The sequence below is a fragment of the Myotis davidii genome, unplaced genomic scaffold (assembly GCF_000327345.1).
Source record: "Myotis davidii unplaced genomic scaffold, ASM32734v1 scaffold2170, whole genome shotgun sequence".
In the NCBI taxonomy this organism is placed as follows: Eukaryota; Metazoa; Chordata; class Mammalia; order Chiroptera; family Vespertilionidae; genus Myotis; species Myotis davidii.
Window position 1 is genome coordinate 171,568 of NW_006281988.1, and position 14,336 is coordinate 185,903.

The window sequence follows — 14,336 nt, forward strand, 5'->3', positions numbered from 1 at the left end:
TTTTTTTAAAAAGATGCACACTACAAGTAGAAGATGGGCATGTCACTCATCAAAAAGAATGGTGTGACTCACTCCTGTGACTCAAGCACTGTCTTCAAATTGCTTTCAAAGCCCTAGCCATCTGTGACCAACGAGACACAATGCAGGAGCTCTGAGAGAATTTTCAGTATATATTTTATGAATAGCTAAGAAGTTAATTATGGCTATGACCGATGAAGGAAGCAGCAAAGAGCCATGTAAACTGACCTTTTCTCCAACCATGGGAGGTAGGCAGAACCTTCGCATTTCAGCGTTGTAAAAGCCTGACCAAACACATGTTGGGGAAATTTCTTCAGCTCAGCCTTGGTCATCTTTCGAAACCCCAGAACCACGTCAGCCCAGAATGGCACTTCTTCAGTAGGAATGCTCTGAAATACCTGCCAACTGAAGCATATTAGAGAATAAATTTCCTGAAATTTTGTGAAATAACACATCTCTTATGAAGCCCATGTGACATTCTCTAAAGCAATGAAAAATCACACTTCCTGTACATGAGCAAAAGACCTATTCTTCCATTCTCTTGGGTTCAGATACCTTAGCAGCTAAATTTAAAATGTTCATGAGTGAGGGGAATTAGACATTTAGCAGGTAGTGTATCTTTTAAAGATTGGATTTAATTCTCTTTTTTCCAAAAAGCTCTTGCATAGATTTTCTTGTTTACTTATGACTGTGCACATTAGAGGAAAGCTTTTCCTGTTTTGCATAATGCTTGACATAAATTATAAGCAAACTATCAAAATTTTAAAGGTTGGCCTCATTCCTGAACAAAATATCTAAATTGAAATGAGCAATGGTGAGAGTCCAGGAGGCTGGGGTGCAAATTATGACTTAAGTTGTAGGTCATTCGTTTAGCTCTTGATAAAAGAAGTTGTCCGGAAAAGTCCTGTTCCTGCAAAGTCATGGTTGGGGTGGATGAGGCTGGAATGATATTGATTGACAACAAGAAGCCTGTAATAATTCTACCAATAGCTGTGAGGCATATGTTGAAGTTACAAGTGTTTTCATCAATAGGAATAAATGTTGTAAATCATGGCTGCTCTAAAATAGCCAGGAAAATCATTTGAGTGCTGTACATGGTTGCTAATGATGTGAGTAATTAATAACCAAGTAGTTTGCCTCGGGGCTCTGTAATGTGTGCTCATGCTGCAAGCTCTCTCTGGGCTAGATTGCCCTCTTCCATATCTTCACCATCATCTGTAGGCCAAACACTCAGCAGGCTACATCTCTAGCCCACTTCTCTCTCATGAGTTCCAAAATCAGATCCACACCCATCATGTTTCCTACTCCCCACTGAATGTCGACCTCATATCTCATACAATAAACACACACACACACACTTCCCCTACTCCTTTCCTCATCTTATCCAACTCAGAAAATGGGATCCCATCCACACAGGTGCTAATGCCAGAAACCCAAAAATCGCCCTTTACTCTCTCAACCCCTGCATGCCATCAACTATCAGGTCCCATCAAATCTCCTCATAAGCCCTGGCCTGGTGACTCAGTTGGTTGGGGTGTCATCCCATACACCAAAGACTGGGTTCACTTGCCAGTCAGGGCACATACCTAGGTTGGGGGTTAGATCTTTGGTCAGGGTGCCTACAGGTGGCAACCAGTGGATGTTTCTCTCTCACATACGTGTTTCTTTTTCTTTCTTTCTCTCTCTCTCTCTCCTTCCCTCTCTCAGGTGAAAATTAAAATAATAATAATAGCTCTAGCCATTTTGGCTCAGTCGATAGAGCATCGGCCTGCGAACTGAAAGGTCCGAGGTTGGATTCCAGTCACGGGCACATGCCCGGGTTGTGGGCTCGATCCCCAGAGGGGGACTTACAGGAGGCAGCCAATCCATGATTCTCTCTCATCATGGATGTTTCTATCTCTCTCTCCCTCTTCCTTCCTCTCTGAAATCAATAAAAATATTTAAATAATAATAATAAATCTCCTCTTAAGCATTTCTTAATTCATCTACTCTCTATCTCCACTATCAACAGCTAATCTATCCCATCATCATCTCACATTCCACAAATCTGTCTTCCACACTACAGACAGAATATTTTTGAAATGTAACTATGATCAGTTACTTCACTGTGTAAAATCCTTCCCATTACATTGGAATTTTTCAATCCCTCCAACATACCATAATCACCCCAGACTCAGGTCTATGCATGTGCCCTTCCCTCTACCCAGAATGCTGCCTCCTCTGTCCTCGACCCTGTCTGTGCCCCTCTCACCTCTACACATCACGGGACTAACCTACCCTCATCTGGATGGTCTGCACTGAAACATCACTTTCTTCCTGGTGGCTTCTCATAAAATCCCAGAGCAAGTTTATTCTCCAGATAACTGCTTTCGTAATTTGTGTCTCATTAGACTTAGGACATTATCCACATACCATAAGCTACATGAGGGCAGGACCATGTCTGTCCTTCTTTAAAAAATCACTTCATATATATTTATTGAGCACCTACTCTATGCCAAGCAGTATGTATTAAATTGCTCATTTATATATCCCTAATACCTAGGGTAGTACCTGACACTGATGAATGCTGAAAACTTGTTTTGAAGGAATAAACAGATTAATAAAGTGATTTACTTAAGCCAAAGATGCACAGAGCATTGTGTCCTTGTCTTGGCTTGACTCATCCAAATCCTTTTTGGAAGCAAGTGGGATAAAAATCATTCATGTGAGGGGAAATGAAGAGCTCTCTTCTGGAATAGCTTAACGTGCCTTCTTTATAATAACCTCAATGGTGGCAAAGTCTTACTCTTGAAAGGTCATTTAAATGGACACAGCTGTTTTTAAAAATTACGTAGAGCCAAAGTTTGTGAATTAGATGGGACCACATTGGTTTTGACAAAAATAAAGGGTGGTCATCTATTAATGAGAACCATTTTCCTATGTGGCTCATCAGCTGGTTTTGGAGACAGTTATAGAACCATCTATCTTCGGAAGGTAGAGAAGTTGAGGAATTAGTGATGTCAATATATTTTGGTATTTGTGATGGTGAGGGAGGGTAAGAAAAGGAAAAGGGTAGAAATCTGCCTGATGCAGGTGTGTTCACCAGCAAAAAAATGTCAGCAGACATTGTCAGAAGAGGAGCGAGGACAGGGTTTTTTGGTTTTTGTTTGGGGGGGAGGTTGTTTGTTTGTTTGTTTTGCTTTAGAAATAGCACAAAGGGTGCAGTGGATTTGAGAATTTAGCAAAAAGCAAACATCCCTCTGCTCTTTCAGAGGCTGTGGCGCATGACTGTGCATATAACACAGATGACACAGATGACACACAGGTTATGTCATTAAGTTAAAAGTGATAGAATGGTTAGTGGTCTCTACTTAAGACCATATAGGAAGATATTGCAATATTTTAAGTGCTGGTTTGTGTTAGAAATGTTACATAGGATTTATTTTTAAACTCCTTTGTTTAATTGTGCGTCTCCTGAAATCAGATATGAAGAATCAATAGGAGTGGGCTAACCATTTCAGAAATATTTTTTTCCTAAGTGGCACTTCACAAGGTAACTTTGGTGACCACAAAATTTACATTTTTGGAACGTAGCATTCTCCAGGGACACTAAGTATATAAGATGTCCCTATATTTTGGGTCTCTGCGCCCACTCGAGTGTCACACCTGTTTGCTTTCCGTCAGCCCCATTATCCTCACATAACCCACCTCACTGCTTACCTGACATTTTTGCGGCCATATTTGCAAATCACTGCATAACCCCCAAGGAAACTCAAAGCAGTATTTGTTGAGAAACTGTAATGGATGTTCATTATTAAAAAGTCTAACACCGTAACTTGTCTTTCTCGAGTTCTTTGGAGTGAAGCCTAAACTGTTCTTCTAAATCCTCCCACATCCAGGTCAGCATTCTGCGCACAGCAGACACCCGACAATAATATATGTTGAACTCTGAGGTCTGTTTAGATCATTCTAAATTCTAAGTAACCTCAGCTCTCCTCTCTTACCCAGACACCAGGTGAACGGCAGCCTCCCCAGCTTCTGCAGAATTGGCAATTGCCGATAGGTGGTCAAAGGTCTCTCTGAACCACTGCTTTTGCTTGTGGATGGGTGTGTCTATAATCAGGGAGAAAAGCAAGTGGAACAGAAAGGGAAATTATAATGACTATGCTTCAGATGAGCTCCTTCTAGTCGCTGGGGAAAAGAATAAAGAGGCGAAGAGGAACGTTCAGATCAAGTACCACACTGTGGAGGATTTATCAGCAACCAGAGTTCTGAATGTTGACACATGCTGTCAGCATCTGTTTGTATAATGACAATCAACAAAGGGGGAACCAACCAATGAGGGGGGGTCTGATTGGTGAGCCAGCTGGCAGGTGGTCTTGGGCAGAGGTCCTTGAGGGGTCTATAACCAACCTGAGCGGAAGTCAGTTCATGGTGAGGCATCCAGCTGGCCATACAGTTAAAAAAAGAGGAGAAAGAATCCAGGGCCACTTTCCTGGGGACTGAAAACATGGTGGGTGACAAAGGGAGACCTGTGAGGCCCAGATCAGCCAGGACAGAGAAGGGAATGTACATCAATGGGAAGCTGGAGAGCTCACCCCCGGCCACAAGGAAACAAGCCCTGAATGATGAAGGTGAGCTCCTCAGGAAGGGCTCCCTGCAGCCCCAGCCAGGCTGCCATGCCCTCCATCCGTTCCACTCCATGAATCACAGGCCCGCTTAAAGCAGCATGCCACGGGCAGCAGGGGCGTGCAGGACCGCACCAGCACCGCCTCTGTCAGAGTCCTGTGGACCAGTGCTCCCTATTCCCCAGGCATCCCTGCCAGAGCCCAGGAGATGGGGCCTGGACACAGCTTCTAGAAGGACGGCAGGCCTGTCAGGGAGGAAATAAGGGTCAGGGTGCAGCCCCCAAATAAGAGTGTCCAACGCAGGCACAGATAAATCTAACTGTGGGTAAAGTATTTGGCCCTCTGGTTCCTGTGGAAGGTTCGTAAGGGAGAGACCAGGGCCAGGCCAGGGAACAGTCATTCTGAGGGGCTGCAGTGGGGGCAGCACAGAGGAGAGGAGGGAACTGAGGCACAAAGGATGCTGGTCAGCTCTGTTTGGAGAGCTGTCCCTGTGGTTCACAGTAGAGTGAACATGCCCCTGGAGTCACCTTGCTCCCCAGACAAACCCCCAGGTCAATGAGAGCGTTTCAGTAGCAGGGTTTCAAAACTTGTTTGGAGAGACAATGTGCTGTCTCTAAGCATGTGCCCATTGTCTACTCGACACTGTATTCCAAGACTGTGGACTGTGCCACCGGGGTAGAGATCAGGAAGAAATAAATAATAAACTCCAAAGAAAACTAAATTAGACCCCTAAGGATTATACCCCAACAATCTAGGCCAGTGTATGGGGCTGTATTAAAATGCATTCCCTGTTCCCACCCAAAACCTGAAAAACAAAATAGTGGCTGAGATCCACACGAAATCATCCCAAAAGAACTGCTCTACTCAGTTCAACAGCGAGGAGAGCAAGCCTGGTGACCTAATTCATGTTCTCGTGTTGGTAAAAAGAAACGGTAGCCCGAGTGGCAGTAATAACAATAGCAACTAAGTACATAGCACTTGCTGCGTCCCAGGCACTGTTCTAAGTGCTTTACATATATTAATCCATTGAATTTTCACACGACCCTATAAGACCAGTATGGTCCTCATATGGTGTTGGTACTCGTGAGCATAGAAGATATTCACCACTGGGCCTGGTCGGAGCACATGTGGAAGCAACCAATCAATGAGTCACTCTCATGTCAATGTTTCTCTCTATGTGTCTCTCTCACATTGATGTTTCTCTCTGTGCGTCTCTCCTCCTCCCTTCCACTCTCTCTCTAAAAAAAAAAAAAAAAAAAATCCTCGGGTGAGGATTAACAAGCAAAAACAAACTCAAACCCAATGCATCTTTCAGCCTGAACACATACTGACTGGTTGTTCTATTCTGGCTTAGAGATAAGGATATTGGTCCCTTTACACACAGGTAGTTTCTGACTTGATGGTCATTACTGGAATCAATGGAAAGACTTAGAGTTGCCAATTGTGGCAGTTATTAATGCTGTTCACCAAATACTTCTGCCTGTCCATCTGCTGGGAGCCTTACAGAACTGCACTTCCTGGCCTCCTCTGAGGGGTGAGAGCATGTGAGTGGTGCTGGCCAATGAGCTGTCATCACAAGTGATAAAAGTCACTTGGCCAGAGCCTTTAATGGCAGAGGTGAGACCCCTCCCCACCAGAGCTCTCTCCCCCTCATCCCCCCAGATACTGATGACATTCAAGCAGCAGCTGCTCCATCAGCTTAGGTCCCTGCTGATCCCTTGCTGATGCTCAACAAACATATACCGTGAGCAAGAAGTAAACCCTTGCTTCTTAAACTGCTAAAGTTTGGAGGTTCTTCCTATCTTACAGCATAACTGAGCTCTTGCTAACAGATGAACCAATAAGATGTTAAAAGCTCACATGACACTCCATGCATCATCATTCTACCTGACATCCACCATGTTGGATAGAGGAAGGAAGATCCCTCTCACCTGGGTAAACGTGGGGAATAAGGATTCCAGCTGCCACATCACTCGTTGTCTCAGGAGTGAACTTGTCTGAAATGACTGTGATGGAGCATCCTGGGACCAATTTGGAAATGCACAGAGCGGTGGAGAGCCCCATCACACCTGCCCCCACCACGGCAACCCGGACTGGATCCATGGGCCTGCGAGGAAAGAAGGTGTGTGAGCTCTAAATCTCATTTGAGGGGTTATTCCATCCAGTACAAAGTTTGGCCCGAGGTCCAAAGCCTCTCACAATAAGACCTTTCCTGTTGGCATTTCTCGTGGGATAAGGAGAGCTCCCTGTAAGTTCTCTTCCCATTAAGTATCGGGGTATGGGCAGCAAGGTCTGGATGGAGTTTTAGAGATGAGCGCAAAACCAGCCTGGAGTTGCCCTTGGAACATACGACAGTTTTGTGGGTTTGCCTTTGAGGGGATATTTCTACTCATGCGGCCTCCTTTCCTAAACTACTTTCCCTCTGGGTAAAACCTAGGAAAGGTGAGTGGAGTAAGCAAGGTAGACACAGCAGCAAATATAACAACATTTGACAGAAAGTCTGAATGACTGAACTCAACATCTCCTCTCTCCTCGCCTCCTTCCCTACCTCTGTCACTGCTTTCCCAAGCTCCGCACTCCCACACTCACCCTCACCCTATGCCTGAAACCCCGCCGGCTGAAAGCAGGCTTTTCTGTAAGCTGGGGAGCAACCCATGGCCTCCTGGCCTGGACGCCCTCATCTATAAACCAAGCCATAAGAATTCCTTATTAACTCCTCTGGGTGGTAAATGAGAGAGACCCACAGCGTGTGTCTCATAAAGAGGGCTCTTTCTGAGAGTTTGTATGGAAATGCAGAAGCCTGGGCTGGGCAGGCGCCTGAGACCAGCACCCAGTGTAAAAACCAAAGGGTTAATGAGGGCTCAACACACTCCCACCCCCTCGTCACTGAGCCCTGCTCCGCTGTCAGCTGACCTGTCTGTCATGCCTTCCCTGCTTGTCTGGCCAGCCCTGGTTTTGCTGTCTGTCTCTATAGGCCTCAGGCTCAAACTCCAGAGAGAAAATACAATTTGTCTAGTTGATCACTGCCATCCCTATCAATGTTCACCAGCAGGCCAGCTCATTGGGCGAAACCAACCTGTACCTCTGCCCTTGGCACAGTGGCCCTTCTCTGTCTCATCAGCAGTAGCCAGGGCATCGGGCCGTGTGATATAAACCACGGCCACCTGCACGCACGTCACCTTCCTCAGGAGGAGGCGGGGCAGTTCCCTCTGCTGCGAGCAGGACAAACTGGGTGGGGCTCAGCTGTCAGTGGGCTGTTCCGCCTCGGACGCTGTCTGATACTGTCAAGTCCTCCAGGGAAGTTCTCCGTGTGTTATTTCTATTTCTTAAGCTACATATGCATTTCCTCGGCCATTAGTTCATCGGATTGCTCCACAACGGGCTGGCTAACTAAGAAAGAGCAGGATTGCCAGGGCAGAGGGCGGAGCAGGGGAGGGTCCGGGCAAGGGGCAGCCAAGCAGAGGGGGCAAGCTTGTGGAGTGTGGCCCTGCACGGTGCCCCAGAGGTAGAAGGCAGCCACCTATCCCTTACTGCCTTTCCTGCTTCACTACGTCCTCCCTGCCCAGCAACTTTCCCAAAACTGTTCTAATAAATTGAGAAGGAAAGTAATCCGTGGCTAAGAATAACCAGCTGCCAGGGAGCAGAAATGTGAGCCAGCAAGGTGGGTACAGCCTGGCCCCGTGACCTGTGAGTCAGGTCACCTGATCCCTTTAAGACATATACCCACACTCCCTGAGTGTGTACAGCGTGAGCCCAGAGCCGTGAGCAGGAGGATCCCAGTACCTGTCTCTGCAAAGGCGGCCTGGAATCCACAGGAGGCTCTGGCACCAGCACTTGTTTTCCCAGTGAGTGGTTGGTCCAGTGCCTGAGAGACGAAGGGAAAGCAAAACTGCTTCCCATTGGGGACATGCCTGAGGACGTTGCCTCTAACCTGACTCTCCATTGGCCCACACGCCTGTGTCTCTGTCACTTGCTTCCCTGGAGAAAGGAGCCATGGACCTCCTCTTGTAAACTGTGAAGCTGGGGCTCCGCCAGCCCTGGAAGTGGGCCTACTTAGCAGCTCTTCTTTTTCTCATTTACAAACCACCTCACCACCAGCCTGGGGTTTTGGCAGCTGATTCGTGGGCGTGGTAAGTAACGGCCAAAGCTGTCCAGCTCCCAGCCAGTTCCGGCCAGAAGCAAAGCCTGGCTTCCTCATGTGGCTGCCATCTCCCCGGGTTCCTGGCTCTGCTGCATCCGCTGGGCCTGAGGGGGAAGGCGGGGAGGGCAGTGTGGAATGGGAGGGGTGGGCTGTAAGGACAGAAGAATGTTGTTGATCCCTGAGATGATGCCCTGATTGCAGTTGGAAAAATTATTTAGGAAAAAAATCTAGGCTAAAAACTAAATGATCCTTTAGTCTACATATTCAAATATTTGCTGAGTGTCCACTGTGTGGCAGACTATAAAATTATAGTCAACAAGTCTGTTTACAGGAAAGCAGTTTGATGTATCAAAGTAATGATAATAATGTTGTAACTAATGCATATTTAGCTTTAACCATCTGCTAGACACACGCATGGCACCATTAACACAAACACCCTATGAGATAGGTACTGTTATTATCCCCAATCCACAGATGAGCAAATCGAGGCTCCAAGAGAATAAGGAAGGGCCCAAGGTCTCTTAAATGGGAAAGCCCAGTCTGAATGTCAGATTCCCAGGCTCAAGGTCTTCACCAAAGCACATACGGAGGGGCCACAGACGATCCATTTTACCCTGAGCAAGTCATCTCACTTATGAGATGAACTAAGATTTCTCTTGCAAGTTGTTGTGAGCACCTGCTGAGTTGAGGTATGTAAAATTCCTTGTAAGGTGGTATATATATTTCATTGAGCACCTACTATAAAACCAACCAACGAACATTTGCAGAGCACTCTGTCCAAGGCATGTTGCAAGGACTATGAGAGACTCAAGGGTCCCTAAAATGATGTTTTTTCCCTCAAGAGAGGAAATGAGGCAGAATAAGACAGTCCCCTATCAAGTGAGCGCTGTGATTGCTCAGGAGAGAGGGAACGTGGTGGACCCAAGTGGCCAGTCCAGGAGGGACAAAGGAGAAGAGGGGCAATGTTGGGAGGGAGGATGGTAGGAGCAAAGTCGCAGAGGCAGGAAGTTGAGAGAGAGCTGAGGAAACCGCGGGTGGCTCCATGGGGAGGTTTGTGTGAGTGGAGTGAGAAAGTGCCATACGTCTGGCTAGGATGGAGGACTGTATCCAAAAAGTAATGGGAACGGCGTATCTGAGAGGGCTCCTTCTTCTCCCGGCCCAGGTCTGGACTCTACTTACCTCTGAAAGGAAGACAAGAAGAAAACATTCAGTAATGAAACCAAGGAAGAAAGCTGTGCACATGTACATCTAATAGGTCGTTCATTTGCTGCTGCACAGAACTATCGCAATATGACTTAAATGAGGGGTCATTCAGAAAACCAACAGCAGATTCGGGCGCACTGAAGGCGAGAGTTAAAAGGGGACTCAAGGACCATCCAGTGGGACCTTATGTTGTCATGTTATAGGCGTGTGGCCCAAAGAGTTGTCATGTTATAGGCGTGAGGTCCAAAGAGTTGTCATGTTATAGGCGTGTGGCCCAAAGAGTTGTCATGTTATAGGCGTGTGGCTGAGGTCCAAAGAGTTGAAGTGATCTCCGGGAGACGGTAGGCGAGCACAGCATCACACTCCCCCCCAGCAATCTTTCAGACACGTTTACCTTGAGCTCTGGAGGTGCCCAGAACCTGTGCAGTGGACAGGGAACTCCCTGCACATCCAGCCCCGCCTGCTGTTCTGCATGGCCGTCAGGGGCTTGGGATGTGTCGGCCCTGCTGGTGTGTTAGTCTGCCAGTAAATAAAGGGCCGCAATCCAATGGGACTTGAACTCTTCAGAAGGCTGCTGAGGAAGCAAAGTCTCCCAGGACCAGGATTTTGCTGTGTGTGGTTCCAGGATGGTCCAGGGAAGGAGGGGAGGAGGGCACTCATGTCTCTGAGACTTACGGAGAAAAGTCTTTACATTTGGGAAAGTAAAATATTCGGCTACAATACTCCCTCCTGGCTCCTAGCAAATGTGTGTCCCTTAACTGGACCAAACACAAAAACATTTGACTACACATTGAAGCCCTCTTTGCTCAGAGTGCTGGAAAGCAAGATATCTTTTCTTTTATAGCTATCGTTTTAATGGAATTTAAAGAACAAAATAAACAAATAAAACAGAAAAGACTCACAGCCCTAGCCAGTTCGGCTCAGTGGATAGAGCATCGGACTGTGGACCAAAGGTTCCGTGTTCGATTCAGGTCAAGAGCACACACCTCGGTTGCAGACTTCTCCGTGGCCCAGGCCCTGGTCAGGACGCTTTCAGGAGGCAACCAATCAATGTGGTTCTCTCACATCGATATTTCTGTCTATCCCTGTCTCTTCCATTCTCTCTAAAAACCAATGGGAAAATATTCTCTGGTGAGGATTAATTTTAAAAAAAAGACTCACAGGTATAGAGAACAAACAAGGTTGCCAGATTGGAGGAGGGATGGGGGTCTGGATGAAAAAAGTGAAGGGATTAAGATGTACAAATTGATAGTTACAATATAGTCATGGGGATGTAAAGTACAGCATAGGGAATATCGTCAATAATATTGTAATAGCTTGATATGGTGTCAGGTGGATATTAGAAAAATCAGGGGGAATATTTCATAAATTATATAAATGTTTAGCCACAGTGCTATACACCTGAAACTAATGTAAAATAATGTCAAAAGTCAACTGCAATTGAAAAATAAGTAAATAAAAATAATATGGAAGAGAAAGAAGAAAGAAACACGCTCTCACAGTTGACAGTGGCTGGGAGAAGGAAGGGAGCGGGATGGGACTGGAGTATGTGATATTCCCGCAGGTGGTGAGTGGGAAAGGCTGAGAAACGACGACACAGAAGAACAAACATGGAAAAATATGTGACGGCAACAAGAAAGCAGCCTAAAAAGTGAGCATCCTCATCTTAGTTTTTATTTCTTTTACAAAATCATTGTTTTAAAACTTTCTTACAAAAATTTTTTAAAAGACAAAAATGACATGCAGGAAATGAGAATAGTATTCCTCTAATACAAAGGCAGTAAAGTAAACACTTTTTCAGGTGCTAGACAGCACACATAGCACAGTCATTTGCCAAACCAGAACCCCCTGAATTAATCACTTCTGGTTTGTCCAGCATCAGTGTTACTGGTTGTGGGAGACAATTTGCCTGAACTACTCTCTTTTTCTGCATCCGGTGTGGTAGCCTCCTCCCAAGTACTTATCAGAGGCTTCCGGAGGGTTTCTGGAAGTTGGAATGTTAGAATTCCACTCACAAAGGCCAAACACCCAATCAGCAACTAGCAGGAATTTTAAAAAAAGAAAGAAAAAATAAATGACACATCAAGAAATAAATGTACCCTTCAGCGAATAATAATTCTGAACCTTTTTCAGAGGGAAACAGAACTGAATTTGACATACCAGCTGACATTTTTTTAGCAGCGAGACCTTTGGTGACTGAGGCTGGACTGGGAGTTCTTGAACTCATCGTCCAGGCTTAATCTGATCACTCATGAATTCATTCCTGAACCACTGTGGCGCCCCTACTCCATCAGTCCCAGGTGCTGCCTGCATTACTACTCCCGCAGGCGCTGTCCTAGGAGCTGCTCCACAGAGAAGAAAGGCCCTGTCCCCTTTCCCCAGGCTCCAGAGTCTTGTGGAGAAACCCAGCTACTGAGCCTTGGGTTGGGACTTCATGGTCAGGCACTGTCTTAATCAACCCTGTCCTTGCCCTGATGATCATTACTCTATCGGCATTCAATAAATGATGGGGGATGAATGAATGCGTGCACAAATAAATATTTCAATGAGACAAAATCTACAGAGTTTGAGGAGAAACCAAACAAGGGCAAGGGAAATGAACTGCTACTTTAGAGAGTGGGGTGGTCCATCTGACCTCCTAGAAAAATTTCCCTGCCATCCTGGCCAGCTCCTTCCCTCCTACAAACATCCCAACAACGCCCCTCCCCTCCCCTTTCTCCCTGCACAGGGCAGAGCCTTTCATCCTCTCCAGGTCCCACTGCCTCTCACCTCCTTCTCCAGGTTTTCCTCCATCTGCAGACCTCCCTCCCTCTCACAGATTTATGACCTTTTCCTTGCCACCGGCTAGTAAAAATAAAAGTCCTCAAGCCTCTTATCGTCTCCAAACCCACTCTGCCCGGTAACTTGCTACCAGTGTGGCCCTGGGCAAGTTACCTGACTTTTTTACTCCTAGGTTTCCTTATCTGTAAAATGGAAATACTAATAGTGCCGGTCCCAAAAGACTGTTGAAAGGATTAAATTAAATGACGCCTACAAGGCACTTAAAAGAGTGCCTGGCCCATGGTAAGCAGTGGATAAATGGTATCTTTTAAAACAAACAAAAGAGGCCCATCCTCTCCACAATGGTCACTGCCTCCTCTCTCAGCTCTCCTTCCACCTGGCCCTCAGCAGCCTGGCCCTCCCCCCCCACCCACAGAAGCTGCTCCGCCATCTCACCAAGTTTCTATAAAGTGACTAAACACCTGGGGTATAAAGATCCAAATGCTGGAGAGGTTAACGGAGAACGGGGCCACGATGCTTCCCGCACGGGACACCATGCTGCCACTTCCCACGGCCTGTGTCCTAAAAACAAGAGGAGAATTAAGACAGATACAGGCAAGGATGGAAGACAAGTGGAACACAGATGACACAGAGAGTGATGGAACAACTTCCTGAAGCCCCTGTCCAGTCTCCAGCAAATGGTAAATAATACAACTTAAGCTTGGCTTCATATACTTGGCAATTATTTTACTTTAATTTTTCAAGAATCACTCGTGATTTAAATCCACATTCTGTGTTGGTATGTGCAAGCATGCAAATAATTCAAGACCCAAAAACTATTCTCCATCCAGTAGGCAGATGAGGCCCTCATGTATATTCAGTCTGTCTATTACTGAGGACAACATCAATTTCTAGAGCCGGAATTTTTTTGGGGTAGGAAGTGGGAATTTGGGATATTTATCTCTATGGAACATTTTCTTTATTTTTTAAAAGTCAAGTGATATCTTAATGTGCTTTTCTTTGCAAGGTATTTAGCCCAGGCCAGGTGGCTCAGTTGGTTGGAGCATCGTCCATAGGTTGCAGGTTCAACCCCAAGACAGGCATATACCTAGGTTGAGGGATTGATCCCCAGTCAGCTCTTGTACAGGAAGCAACCAGTTGATATCTCTCTCTCTCTCTCTCGTTAACAAAATAATTTTTTAAAGGTATTTAAATAACCTTATAAAATATCTAATAGGAAACAATGTGCTTTTCATGTGAGTATCTTTTCTTACACCAAAGAGCGAGACCCAAGGAGAACCCAAACCTGCCAAACACATTGATCTTGGAATTCTAATTCCCAGAACTGTGAGAAAATAAATTTCTGTTGTTTGAACCTCCCAACTTTGGGGTTTTGGCTTTAAGGTTTTGTTATAGCAAACTAACACAACTGAATCAGAACACCAAGAGACACATCCTGAGAAAATTAGCCTGCTTCAATGGACAGTCAGCGTAAGTCAATTATATTTGAGATTTAAATTGGTTTTAAGATAGAGTGTTATTTCAAAACAATTTCTTTACTACCCTTGCTAATGGAAGTATAGACAAAGTTTCAGATTTGGGATGAA

At 45.7% G+C, this 14,336-nt stretch overlaps 1 protein-coding gene and 2 long non-coding RNA genes across 3 annotated transcripts in view; 1 reads left to right on the forward strand and 2 right to left on the reverse strand.

Moving 5' to 3' along the window:
- DDO (D-aspartate oxidase) overlaps positions 1-7,983 on the reverse strand; it is an 11,037-nt gene extending 3,054 nt beyond the window's left edge. Inside the window, exons 1-4 of the mRNA XM_006752653.2 lie at positions 7,539-7,983; positions 6,557-6,732; positions 4,002-4,110; positions 247-423 (exon numbers count right to left, since the gene is read on the reverse strand). Coding sequence (XP_006752716.1) covers positions 247-423; positions 4,002-4,110; positions 6,557-6,732; positions 7,539-7,549 — 473 coding nt within the window. The 5' untranslated portion in view covers positions 7,550-7,983. The remainder of the gene's footprint in view (positions 1-246; positions 424-4,001; positions 4,111-6,556; positions 6,733-7,538) is intronic.
- Positions 7,984-8,089: 106 nt separating this feature from the next.
- LOC107182974 lies at positions 8,090-10,172 on the forward strand. The gene is made up of 3 exons (XR_001513758.1): positions 8,090-8,755; positions 9,241-9,455; positions 9,929-10,172. It is a non-coding gene; the product is annotated as an uncharacterized LOC107182974 (long non-coding RNA).
- A 1,522-nt stretch (positions 10,173-11,694) lies between these two features.
- Positions 11,695-13,816, reverse strand: LOC107182979. Its single transcript, XR_001513767.1, has 2 exons — positions 13,212-13,816; positions 11,695-12,008 (listed from the first exon to the last, which is right to left on the reverse strand). It is a non-coding gene; the product is annotated as an uncharacterized LOC107182979 (long non-coding RNA).
- Positions 13,817-14,336: the final 520 nt, after the last annotated feature.